This window comes from Calonectris borealis, chromosome 10 (genome assembly GCF_964195595.1).
Source record: "Calonectris borealis chromosome 10, bCalBor7.hap1.2, whole genome shotgun sequence".
In the NCBI taxonomy this organism is placed as follows: domain Eukaryota; kingdom Metazoa; phylum Chordata; class Aves; order Procellariiformes; family Procellariidae; genus Calonectris; species Calonectris borealis.
The window spans coordinates 6,292,643-6,306,359 of record NC_134321.1 but is presented as its reverse complement, the minus strand read 5'-3'; the positions used below and the strand labels follow the sequence as shown (position 1 = coordinate 6,306,359).

Genomic DNA, 13,717 nt, shown 5'->3' with positions numbered 1-13,717 from the left:
AGTCCCACGGCGCTCCTAAGGCTCCTCACAGCCCCAAGCTCCAGCCATTGATCTCTTGGTGTAGATGATTTACAAAACATTGGAAGAAGTCCACAGCAGCAGCACAGAGCACGTGGTAGGAAGCAGCAAAGCTAGCACCTGCTGCACTTGTTAGGAACGTATGCAGTATTTATGCTGTGACTTGAGACAAGGAATACATTAAATAGTAATTGTTTTAATATTTCGCATTCCTACAGCATGTTCCATCAAATTAAAGCACTCCCCAGAACGCCTCTGCAGGATAAGGAAATAATTTACCCATTTTACAGGCATGCAGCCTGTCCAAGGGGCAGACCCAAGCCCAGCAGCCTGCCCCAGACATTTGAAAGTCTATTTTACATTTCTATGACTCACCTTTCACCGAGAACTATAGGAGCCACAGGTATTTCCACCTTTTCTTGATCGCACCCGATATAATTTTTTTCAACAGCTTTGCTAAACTTCACTTTAAATACACTTCAGTGTTTCTCTCCAGAAACGCAGAGCATCAGAGGGCAGGAGCCTCACTCTTTGTCCTTTCCCAACCTGCTGCCAGACCGGCCCTTCACGGCATGGACCTTCCCCAGCCTGCTAAAGCCTTCCTCCCTCCGCTGCACCAAAAAGGTGATTTTCCTCATTTGCACTTGCAGTTTTTTTCAACGAAGAGTCACACATGGCTGACTTATCCTCACAAGCAGGATAGTACCCCTGGCTCTGAAGAGAGGTAGCTCCCAGTAGCTGCTGGTACAGAGCAGGAGACTGTGGGATCCATGGATTTAGGAAGAGGGCACCAGGGAGGCGTTGCCCCCTGCCCCAGCCAGGTCTGCGTGCTTTATTTCTTCCGTGGTACAAGCTGTACACTCTTATCACCACAATACAGATGGGGTACACTAGACCACAGAGATAAGGATGTTCGGGGGATGACAGGCATGTTTGGGAACACCATAAAGTCTATGTTCTGCTTTTATTTCCAATGCTCTCAGCATCCTTGAAACTAGAATGACACTTTTATAAGTCCTAAATCTGCATTATAGAGCCTTTCACCAGCTGCATGTACCATACGAAAACTTACGTGACTGGACTGAGTTTATGCCAGCTGAAGAATTAAAATCTGAAACGATTATCATGTGTTTCATTACTGAACAGCAAAAGCTCAGGGCCAAGGAGTTATGAACAAAAGGAGGGTCATAATTGGGATCCCCCCAATTCCAGTATTGCTACTGGAAAGTGTCCAGTGCAGTGCTGAAAGATACTGAGAACGGATGCTGTTGCACATTTGCCCCTTGTTATGAAAACAGCAGCTCAGTGCCCCGCCTCGTTACACTTGCACCTCAAACGAAAGCGACACTGAAGCAGTATTTATTCTATTTGTGGTTGAACTTATTTCAAACACGCAGAAGGCATGGCCCGCGCAGGAGGGCTCGCCCAGCCCACGGGACACCCTGCCCCTGCAGCAGCACCCACCGCTGTCACGCCATGCGCAGCTGGAGACCGTCCAGCCCCGGGGAAGGAGGGCCAGGCACGGGGGCTCTCTGCCCATCCCCTCCACGCCGCTTGCCCCACGCCCGACTACGCTTTTCCCTTCAAGCCACAGGCGCGCACAGCTGCAACTGCGTATTTCGGCTGCCCTCATGGGAGTTTAATTAAGGAATAGGCTCTGACAAGGCAAATGTGTTCACACGAGATAAGTGTCTGAACTAACCACCCAAGGCAGATGCCATGGAGCAAAGGCCTGGAGTCGCTTACTTATCCAAAAAGTTGTAACAAAGTAGAGAGCTGCAGGTTTTGAAGTGGCTTTTCTGCTGGAATATCTATTTTCTACAGATAAGACAGTTTCTATATTGCTAATTATTTCTGCTCTGCTTCTCACTTACTGCCCACCTCCTTGGCTCTTAATTGCTTGTTTTGGATCTCATGACCCTGGAGTAGTCAGGCTTAAAATTAGTTTGTAGAAGTTGATCTTTCCAAGCCCACTCCTCACACAAACTCTTGCCCCGGTCTCTGCACACCCTGGCTTGTAGAGGACCATCTTGCAACACAGAGGGCCAAAATGAACATCACGAGCCCACAGCATTAATCCTAACCAAAGAAACGCTCAGGTCATACGATTGCCTTCACACCTTCCTTGGGCAGTCATAGATTTTAGCCTCCCAGATTCTCAAACACAGTGAATATATTGAAGAGCCCATCATCCCTTTTAAAATGGATTTTTTTTTCTTTGTGTTAAAAGCGGGAAAGGGAAGAGAAGCTCTGAACTCCATCACAAATAAGCACATATTCAGCAAAAACAAAGTGCCGCTTGTTTGAACTGTTCCCTCAATGACCAGGGTGCGGAGGACGTGGCGAGGCGACGGTGCCAACCGACCCGACTACACAAGAGGTTCTGCCTTGGAAGTGCCTCAAATAATTAAGCACACAAGGCATAAATTTACTGAGATATGAAAAGCGAGTGAGGTCAGTCTGCTCTCATTTTCCTCATAGACTGTAAGGAAAACAAAAACTCCAACAATATTAAGAATATGATGCTTGGTCTTTTCTGCCAGCACAGCTCTGTCTCGTAGGACGTGGTTTTTTTCAGGCGCTTAACCAGCAGAGCTTTGCCAGCAAAAGCCCTAAAGTAATGCAATTACATTGGCCAAAATCATCACTTTGCCAGGGATTTTATTCTCTCCTGGGGACTGGCTTAAGCTGTGTGAGCAAAGAAGCCATCAGCAATGCCTTTCAAGTACAGGCAACCCTTAAGCAAACATAAGAAAAGAAAAAGTAAATACAATCGTTTAAACAAAAGCGTATTAAAATTTAGCGCCATTAGAGATAGAGACAAGTCAAGCAAAGCAGATATTTAAAATACGGGGTTTTAAACAAAAAACCTAGGAACAATGTCCTAGTAACAGTTTAAAAAGTAGCAGGTTCCAACCCACTTTATTCCATAGTTAAATACAAAAGAGAGCAGCACTTATCCAGGACCTAATCTCCTTCTAAAAATAATATATCGCTTTGACATTTATTTCCTTTACAAATCAGTAATCAGTTCTTTTAAACAAAAACCCCTGGTGATAAATAAACCCAAGTGGTAATGTTTTCTTTGTGGAAACAATTACTCACCTAACAGCAAAGTACAAAGTTGCCGGGCCTGGTTTCTTGGGCAAGTCATGGTCCAGGACTCGGTGATCCAGCTGCAGCCAGACACTCTGACCTCTGCGGAAACAGGTTGGGGAGGCGGTTAAAAACTGGGATGGGAAATACAGAAACAGGGTCTTTTCAGTGCTCATGCTTACTCCAAGTGTTACTTTAAAAAGTGCGAGATTCAGCTCTGAGGCAGGCAAACATTTAATCCAATTCTTTCCTTTTTTCCTCACTTTCAGGTTTTGATGTAATTCAGTTTTGGATGTTAGAGAACGCTCTTTGCAGTTGTATTTTCAGCTGCAGCACAAAAGTCATAGTGTGGCACCCAGAAAAACTAAATATTATTGAAATACCCTCCTTTGCTATAGACAGAGACGCTTCCTTTGACTTCTCATAGCTGGTGGGGGGATCTGATCTGTAGCAGAGACTGGACGTTTGCCTACAGCAGAAGTGGGTCTGATCCCTCCTGCTGCATGGGGACCGCACAGCTCTGCTACTTCTGTTCTGCACCATCCCCAGTCCCAGTGTGACATAAAACCCCATTTCGGAGCAGAGGCGTTTACCGCAGGCACGCTCATTTAATGAGGCAGCTGTATAAAACACAGTCCTCTCTGCAGTGGCTGCCCGGATTGAAATTGGAAGGAAGCCAGAAAGAAACCAAAAACACCACCAAAACGCTAATAACCTCCCTGAGGACCCTGGGGCCAAGGGGGAGCACAGAAACCTGTGGCTGCCCCAAAAGGCTGGGGCATGGGTGCCCTCCAGAGGCCACAGGCTCCCTCCAAGCACCCAGCCCAGCACTGTACACCCAAGGCAGCCTCTGGAGTCCCACTGGTGTTTCTGGGGAAGCCAACAGCTTTTAGGTATTCCCCTGGCAGCACTTTAAAGCTCACGATGAGGGAGCACCAGCAACCAAAAACCTCCAGAAGAACCTCCAGCCAGGGGTTCAACTACTTAGACTATGGGACTGGCTTTGAGAAACCTGGTCTGCTAGGAGCTGAGGGGATCCATCTGTCAGAGAAGGGGAAGAGCATCTTCTGTCATAGGCTTGCCAAGCTGGTGAAGAAGGCTTTAAACTAAAGTTGCCGGGAGAGGGGAACCTCAATCCATCCCACTCCTACCACTTTGATGCCAGGGCCAGCAAGAGATGCCCAGAGCCTGGAGGAGGATCACAGGTCAGCAGGAGAACACCTGAAGACCAGCACAAAGGAACTCCAGCCACTTCAGCCAGTAAGATAGCTTCATTGGGGGCCCAACTTAAATGCCTCTATGCAAACGCACATAGCATAGGGCATAAACAAGAGGAGTTAGAGACGTGTGCACGCCTGCAGGGCTATGATCTTATTGGCATCACAAAGATGTGGTGGGATGGAAGGACACAGGCTCTTTAGGAAGGACAGGCAGGGAGGACGAGGAGGGGGTGTCGCCCTGTACGTCAATGACCAGCTGGAGTGCATGGAGCTCCGCGTGGGGATGGATGAAGAGCCAACCAAGAGCTTATGGGTCAGGACTAAAGGGAGGGCAGGGACAGGTGACATTATAGTGGGGGTGTGCTACAGGCCACCCAACCAGGAAGACCGAGCAGATGAGGCCCTCTATAGACAGATAGGAGCAGCCTCACGTTCACAAGCCCTGGTCCTTATGGGGGACTTCAACCACCCTGATATCTGTTGGAGGGACAACACAGTAGGGCATAAGCAGTCTGGGAGGTTCCTGAAATGCATTGATGATAACTTCCTTCTCCAAGTGATAGAGGAGCCAACGAGGACAGGTGCTAATGCTGGACCTCGTTCTCACAAACAAGGAGGGGAGAAGATCAGGTTTGAGACCATCTAAGGAACCTGAAAGTGCACAAGTCCATGGGCCCTGACAAGATGCATCTGTGGGACCTCAGGGAACTGGCAGATGAAGCTGTTAAGCTGCATATCAAGGCTCTTCACATATAAAGGCTCTGGGGAGGCCTTATAGCAGCCTTCCAGTACCTGAAGGGGGACTACAAGAAAGATGGAGAGGGACTTTTTGCAAGGACCTGTAGTGATAGGACAAGGGGCAATGGCTTTAAACTGAAAGAGGGTAGATTTAGATTAGATATAAGGAAGAAATTCTTCACTATGGGGGTGGTGAGGCCGTGGAACAGGTCGCCCAGAGAAATTGTGGATGCCCCGTCCCTGGAAGTTCAAGGCCAGGTTGGATGGGGCTTTGAGCAACCTGGTCTAGTGGAAGGTGTCCCTACCCATGGCAGGGAGGTTGGAACTAGATGATCTTTAAGGTCTATGATTCTGCTTCCATAATTTCATGGCAGCTTTTCTGGGGGAAAAAATAAGTGCAAACAGCATTCTCAAGGGATTTACAGAAGAGCTGGAAGAAAGTATTCTCCAACACTTGAAAGGATAAGTATGTGGCAAATATATTTCAGGGAGAGCCCAAGATGAGAGTGGCTGGTAAAAATAACACACTACTGCGGTCAGGGCCCAGAGCAAGCTGCTCCTACGAGCTCCATAAACACCAGCCCTTTCCCCAGGGCCAGTCCTGCACCTGCAGATGGGAACTGCCTTGGCAGGGTGGCCCCAAACACGTCTCCGACGTGATTTGTAGGTGAAGGCTTCCATCCAGGACACCCTAAGAAGCAGCAACGGAGAGCAGCTGGGACTAATATTATTCCCATTAGACAAGAAGAGGTTTATTTAGGGGCTGTATTAGTGCACAACTCCATTCCCCCACTGCCCTAAGGAGCTCTGCTCCAGCTTTTTTGGGGAGTTGAAGGTAACTCTTCTGGAGACGCTGGCCCTGGGGAGCAGAGACCTGCCTGCGGGTATCGGTCCTGCACCCAGCAGACATGGGGAAGCATTTCAGTGCAATGCTGACAGATGAGTCTAAACACCAGCTGAGATTCCAGTTAACCCAGCTGACTCTGGCTTAACGCCACAGAAGCAGATCTCCCGCGGCGCTCCGGAGCCTGGCCATAGCATCTCACCCAGCCCGGCGGCAGCCGCCGGCAGAGGGTGGCAGGGGATGGGCAGCGGCTGCCTGAGCTGCCCCACTCGCATCAGCAGCGATGATGAACTACACCCAACATTGCCACGCGCTTGCAGTAGTCCAGCTGCCGGGGAGGCAGGGTTGTGCTTTTTGAGCATGTTCTGCCTTTGCAGCTCTTTTAGGTAGTCTGCAGAATAGCTTGGATACCTAAAAGTAATAGGGAAGCTAGAGGAAAGTTGTTTATGGGAAGGACTAAGCTCATATTTCACTGCTGCTAGGGAAGTTTGGGTTTAAAAGACTCAATAATACATTTGAGATTAAAGTGCAAAGCAACAGGAACAATTCATTTTGCAAATAAATGCAAAACCTTTTTGTTGTTACTAAAAGGGCAGAGTAGGAAAGCTGAGGGTGTTCACATGAGAGATTATTGCTGAATCAATTTTTTCACCTTGTGAGACAAACATGAAAAGTGAAAGTGTCAGGAAGGTATTTTACAAGTATTCTCCGGTTTGTGCCCAGAAGATATTTTCCAAATATTTTCTGTTTTATGCCTTCCCTTTTTCTTCAGCCAAGCAGCACAAACACAAGGTAGGAAAATCTTTCTTCTTCAAAACAAAAAGTCATTTTTCCATCACACTGAGCGGCCACGGTGTCAGAGATAGGTTTCACTTGCAATAATCACGCAGCTGTTTAAAATAAATGACCATACTTACGTATCATCTATAAACGTTATCCCAAAATACTCCTTTTCTTTCAGGTTGAAGTGTGAGGCCACCAGATCCAGTAACTCCCGAGACAAAAGTTTGGGCTATTGAAAGAATAAAAATAATTTAATTCATTTCAGTCAGGCTTTACATATATAATAAAATTTTTCTCTGCAAATACTGACATTTAAGTACACATAGCTAAGTTAAAACCCTGTTATAAAACTCAACACAGAAGTGGCTCCATCAGACTCGGGCCAGTCGGATACAGTGTCTCCGTGGAGCCGCGGGACATGGGGAGCACGGAGAGGCAATTATGTACTTAACCCACGACATCAAGCTCAAGTGCGCAGACCGACCGCTGCTTTCCTCTTTCTGGGGGAGAAAGGCAGCAGCTCAGGCTTTCCTGCACTTACAGCAGGAGGGATTTTTCAATTAAGAAAATATTGTGTACTGGAGGATCTCGTGCTTTGGGTTCTATTATGGGAATAAAACACATCCCCAAAAATACAGCTTTTTCTTCCCTTCTGTATTACAAAAAAACACCACCACGAGGGGTGCGTTTAATATACTTTATGAATTTTGATGAAAGCAGATGAAAAACTGAATGCAGAACTGATAGCAGATATTTCGCCCACTGTGCACCAACATCCAAGGGAAACCCTCCTGCTAATTCAGGTCTGAGGAGGGGCGTGCGTGCCCGAAAGCACGCCCGTTACTTCCACTTCTACAAATTGCTCTAGTAAGAGATACAACTTTTCTTCAAACATCACTTATCCATCAGTCCCCAATAGCTCCACTAAAGAAAACAAGCGGGGAAATCTGGCACCGTGCTACTGGTGCCCAGAAGAGAGGAGTCTGTACCTGAACCAGCAGCTCCAAGTTCCTGTCATCGAGGAGATGCACCTGGCAGTGCCGGCCCTCTGTCATCTGCAAAGACAGCAACACAGCACCGTGAAGAAGGGCAGGATCCGCGGCTTCCCTGGCTTGCTCAGGCCCATGTGCGGCTTGGGGGCAAGGACAGCACATAGCAAGCCTTTAATCTGCACCGATAAGGGAATCGACTCCGTACCGGAGCTGAGCGTCCTTCTCCAAGGACTTGGTCTGGGGAGCTACCTCAGCACTCTCAGCTCCCATCAACTTCAAGCTGAAATTAAGGGTGCTTAGCAGCACTCAGGATCAGATAAAGACAACATAAATGTTGCAAGAATTTAATCTGAGGATGAACCAGCGTGGCTAGTAACCACAGCCACAAGCAGCAGCAATGGCCTTTTGCTCCGGTGAGAAGCAGAGCTGACCAGGGACCCATGAAATCCCCATCTATCCAACCCTCCCTGCAGATGGGTCAGCCTAAATTTGGTCCCTTGACAGAGGACCTGGTCTCTAAGATGGAAGTCTCTACCAGCACATTAATGCTCTCCCTTGGATAACTTTTCACAAGCATTATAAGTCATTGCCTCCATAGGATTCTTACATAGGTGGTTGCACACACCAAGACAAGTGCTTGAAGTGAATGATTAAGAAGATGCTTTGCAACCTCTGACGTTATATCTGGACCACTTATTTCGTGTCGCATTTCTCTCTTGCAAACAATATGTCTTTCTCTTTTTAAGAGGACAGCAATTCAGAAATAGCTGCACATTAGGCCCTTTTAATATCTGCCCTTTGAAATCTAATACATTTCCACGAAAGCTTTTACATTATTTAAAATCCATTCTAATTCTGGGCCCCTCGATGGCTTCGGCGAGGACCAGCTTCACAGCGCTCTCTGGGCGAGAGTTGGTGAAGGAAACCTAGCTTTTATATTTATTCTCCCAGCCTCAGAGTAACTCATTTTCCTGACAGCACAAGCTTCTCGCAGACTATAAATTCTGAGCTCTGAGCAGAGGCCGAGGGTGGTTTGCTTAGCTAGGGGCTCCCGGAGGGATTAAACAGCAACACACAACGGTTTCTTCTTTCACATCCCTCTGGCTCCGCAGGGATGGGGCCAAGGACAGGGCTGAGCTCTACTGCCACCAGCATCCCCACATCACCTCCCGCCCTGGGCTGCCACACATCCAAACCTAGCAGACTTAAAAATAAATACAATTTATACCTGATTGCAGTATAAATGAAGAGCTCTCCCGCCTCCCCCCGTTTCAACACGCGACTGTTCGCACAGCGAGGGCTGCCGAGACATAGCCTCTTCTGTGACCAGTCAGCCGTAAGAAGCCAAATTAACAAAGCTTTATTGTTTCAACTAATTGAGCTCATTTTGACCAAAACCCAGGACAGAGCCCCCTCCTGAGGAGCTCTGCAAACAGGTCAGAGATGAGCACCTGCGGGCACAACTCTGTCCAGGAAAACAGGGCTACGGCATCTGTGGCACCAGCGCTGGCAACTTACGGCACAAACTAAACATGTATCATCACATCGCTCATCAAAACACCAATACTGGTAAAAGGACCATTTGCAGAGTGAGTCTAGCTGGAAGAAACCCATTCCTTTTCATTTCTCCTACTGCTGTGAACGTGAATCTGTAGAGAAGCGCCAGATGAAGAGTGACTTGCTATGCACGCAGGGGTGCAGAGTGGAGACTGCACCGTCACAGAGACGGCAGCGATGCCCCCTGTGCAAACCACGGGCTCACCCCACGGAACTGCACCCCAAGGAGGCATCAGCCCAGAGCTGCACTAGCCCCAGGCCCATGCTCCCAGCAGGGTACCACTTCCAGCGCTTTATCCTTCAAGGTTTTGGAAGCAAAGCTCCAGCGTCCCGATTCCAGCTTCCAGCACGCTTCCTGCGATTTATCCGCTCACCGAGCATGCCGCCTGGAGCCTTAAATCCATTACGATCTGATCATGGGTCCATTTGTTCCTGAGAGCTGAAGGTCTGCCATCGCGCGCTCATAAATAAGTCACATGTTACCATCAATTAATCATTTCATCAGCACACCCTTCAAGGTGGTGAATATTTCTGGCTCTGACATACTGTTACCAATCTGCCCCTGTTGCGAAGTGTCTGATCCAATAGTGTTTTTAAATCATTCCCCATCTGTTGCTCTGAGATAGCACAAGGGTTGCCATTATTTAATTGCTAGCTGCTTTAGCTTTCACCCAGTGAAATCACATTAATCACTTCTGACTGTTTTAATTGCCTTGGTTGTCCATTGTTAAGTAAAAAAGGTTTCTATTATAGCAAACACATCCACAAAGCTTTGTACTGAGGAGAAAGGAAGGTTGCCAGGAAGATTAAAACATGAAAGAAATACCAACCATAATCTGTGCTTCTATTCAGCTATCTAAGGTAATTGCAAAGCACCTTGAAAGTGAAGTAATTAAACCTCATAACACCCCTGAAGATAGGCAAGATATAAATATCCCTGATTTTATTGATGAGAAGACGTAAGGACACAGCTTAAAAGTCTGATTTACAGATATAAATACAGATAACATTTAGTACCCGAGTCTCCAAAGAATCTCATCTCAGAAGAAATCATACAGCTGCTTCCCAGAGTACGCGAAAGCTCAATCAAGAAGTTGCAGAAGATGCCAGGGTGCTCGGCGATAAAGCACCACAAAATGCCATTACTGTGACAAACCTGTCGGCTCCCGCCTGTATCCGCAGATCTCTATGTGGCGATGGGCTTGTGTCACCCCAGGAACGCTCTGTCGCATGGTGGGACATGACAGGACCATGAAATGCCTGCTGCTGGTTGTAGCTCAAGGAAGAAGAGGGCTCTGGAGCCCCTTCCATTTGCTGCTTGCACCCCTCTGCCCCCCCAGCCCATGCACGCACACCTGAGGGCCACATCCCTCCAAAGATGCCTTCTCCACTTGGGCTGGGAGGCACAACATGGATACTCACTGCGTGGCACCACAGCCCAGTCGAGGAACACAAGTCTGCCAGGGTGACTACCAGCTTTGCATTTGCAGGCTCCAATCCCTAAACAAAGCGGTGATAACTAGGACAGTCCAAACATCAGCCCTTACCCTCCCTCTTGCAGACCCAAGGCTTCAGCAACCAGCACCCTGGTTTCTGCAGCTGTGCAGGAGCTCACTCCAAGTATCCCCACCCCATTCCTGATGGGGCAGAGAGCACTTCACTTGGCTTACTCCATACTTACAAACACAATCAGAGGCAAATCACTCCCAATTACTAGCCCATCCTGTGTCAGGAATGTCGCCCACCAGAGAGGTCATCTCCAGGAGACAACTCTCTCCTCACATGGAGCTGCCCCCCTCTGCAGACAGGGCTCCTGTATACAAGACGGTACTCACATTTTGCAAGCCTCGTTTGTACAGGGTGCAGAACCGAAAGCTTCAGAGGCTATTGCAGCCACAAGACCACCTCACAAGCTTTGGAGCATCAGTCACCTTCCACCAGCCCCATATCGTCCCAGCACAGTGACGCAGAGGTGCAACACGACTGCGGCACAGCAATGCCACATGCTCCAGCACGGTCACCAGGTATCAATGGTCTGGTCCTCTCCTCTTGCCTGAAGAAAAGCTGGGGAGCTTCAAAAAGAGGACTTCACCACCATAGTATCATATAATATATAAAGGATTTTGGCTGTGGAAGAGTGCCTCCAGCTCAGCGACCGGACACCCTGAGCTCTTGAAGACAAAGCAGCAAAGGACTCGTTTTTAACTCCCCCAATGACACCGGCGTGATTTATTTCCCCGCAGCACATCCGCTGGCAGGCCTGTTTCCTTGGGCTCTGGGAAGGGACCTGTGTTTGACTCCCCAGCTCTCGAGGTGCTGGGCTCCTCGTCAGAGAATACATTTTCATCTTTAATTCAGTTCGTCTTGCTAATCTGAACAATATAATTGATTTTCTGTGTAGTTGGACCAATACATCACGAGATGAGCACAGATGTCTGGCTCAGTTAAGAGGTGGCGTGAGCAGTCTTGAGATATATATACACACATCTATGTTTTCAGCTTATTCTCATTGATTTTGCATTGTCTGTACAAATGAACAATTTTCTTATATTTTTGCAACATGCCCCCAAGTTGGTCTTTTTAGCAGTTATTTTTAAAAGCCTGCTAATATTTAAGCTATTATCCAGTAAAAGAAGGAGCAGCATAACATTCATGAAGTATCCCTGTTCCTCATCTCATTCCCAACAGGAAATTAGCAGAGCAATGTAATGCACAGCCCCATTTTTGGCAAAACCATACTAAGATATACTGGGATGTTGGATTCTTATTGTTTCCCAAAGTCACTCATATGCTCTACACAGAAGTAAGCAATAAAAACTCAAAAATGGAGAGGAATGTAAAGGAGACAAACACTGTCCGATGCAGAAGTGCAGTAATATCAAAATATTGCAGCCCTCCTAACTTACAGGCAGGTACTGGCGGCGGGCTTTCAGCAAGAACGTGATTTACCCAGATCTTCAGTAAAAAAGGCAGATGAAGGAGAAGAAACACACAATTCTTAGAATCTCCATATGTGGAAATTAAAGCATAGGATGAGACTGTGATTCTATATAGCAGGTTAACATGTTCAGAAAGGTTTCATATAGCTGGAACCCCCCGCCCCAATTTTTTCCTCCCTCTTGCTTGCGACACAAAAATTAAGACAAATTCTTCACCTAAAATAATGGAGGCAGATTTTCCTAAACATCAGTCCTTTAAAAAGAAAAAAACAACAAGGCAGAGAGAAAAAAAACTACTTCTTAGCTACTTAAACCAATTCCCTGTGATATCCTGAGCCTGAATGTTTATTCGGGAAAAAATACATATGCAGGATATTTATGCTATTTCTTTTTAGCAGAAACATCCTCCCTATTCGAAGCTGGTTGTTACATGCAATATTTTTAGATATCCATGTGTGTCATCCAGTTAGGAAAAAAAAAGAAAAAGAAAAAAGTAATTAGACAGGGTGTAAACAGGAAACCTCAAAAAAAAACTTAAGCCAAAAAAAGCTGACAGAATAACATATCTCCTGAAGCGTAGCTTAGGAATGGGAAATCATGAAGGGTTCGGGCCAGAAGCAAACCCGAATGTATTGCACTCCCTCCAGACCAGATTTCACCTCCCAGAACTGGGCAAGTTACAGAGACATCGCTTGGCATAGCTGACTTCTATTTTTAAGCCTTTTTTGTTTTAAGAAGGTCTGGAGTCTTCACTACTAGGGAAAGCCAAAAAAAAACCCCAAATCCTAACAACTCTGTGGCCGAAGAAGAGAGGATTATACATAAGCTCCACATAATTGAGACAAAATTGGGAACTGTTTCTACCATCAAAATGCTCAGAGGTCTGTGCATGTATCCCAGCTGCTCTCATTTGGGATGTGCCGTGATTTGGGCTTCAGCAGCCCACATGCACGCACTTCTGGCAGGACCGCGTTGCAGCGATGGGTACCTGTGACAGGATGGCTGCGCCAGGGTCCTGCATCCACGTAAATACACATTGCCCTAAGCTTTAAAACCACCCCCCACCCAGCGAGGCTTTGCATCTTTAACACCCCAAACTCCACGAGCCACAAGAAATCTTTTGGAAATAGCAACCCTCTTCCCTTCCTCTCAAGATAAACCCTTTTGCTCAGGCACGGGTGTTACTGAGCACCCGCAGGGGCTCTGCCTGGAAAACACCCGAGTGTGACACCAGGGATTCAGTCCCAGCTGCACAGAGCTGTGCATGTTATTTCCATAAGCTCCTTGCAGGGTAACCATGTGAAATCAAACTTCACTGGCAGGTGAGTAAGCTCCGGGAGGTATTTTACAGGAAGAAAAAAACTGCACTGATGCATCTAGTGATGAGAGAGAAAGGGGAACCATTTTTGCTAAATAAATGACCAGCACACAAAGCCTTAAACCTGCAGTTTTAAAAGCAAGAAATTGGGCTGCGGTGCGTCATTAGAACATGGATTGTAAAAACGGGATCATTTATTCCTGAAACAGGCA

At 47.1% G+C, this 13,717-nt stretch overlaps 1 protein-coding gene across 1 annotated transcript in view; it reads right to left on the bottom strand.

Moving 5' to 3' along the window:
• The window catches only part of FRMD4B (FERM domain containing 4B), an 87,070-nt gene that overhangs the window by 57,968 nt on the left and 15,385 nt on the right, over nt 1–13,717 (bottom strand). Inside the window, exons 2-4 of the mRNA XM_075158647.1 lie at nt 7,689–7,754; nt 6,834–6,928; nt 3,124–3,216 (exon numbers count right to left, since the gene is read on the bottom strand). Coding sequence (XP_075014748.1) covers nt 3,124–3,216; nt 6,834–6,928; nt 7,689–7,754 — 254 coding nt within the window. The remainder of the gene's footprint in view (nt 1–3,123; nt 3,217–6,833; nt 6,929–7,688; nt 7,755–13,717) is intronic.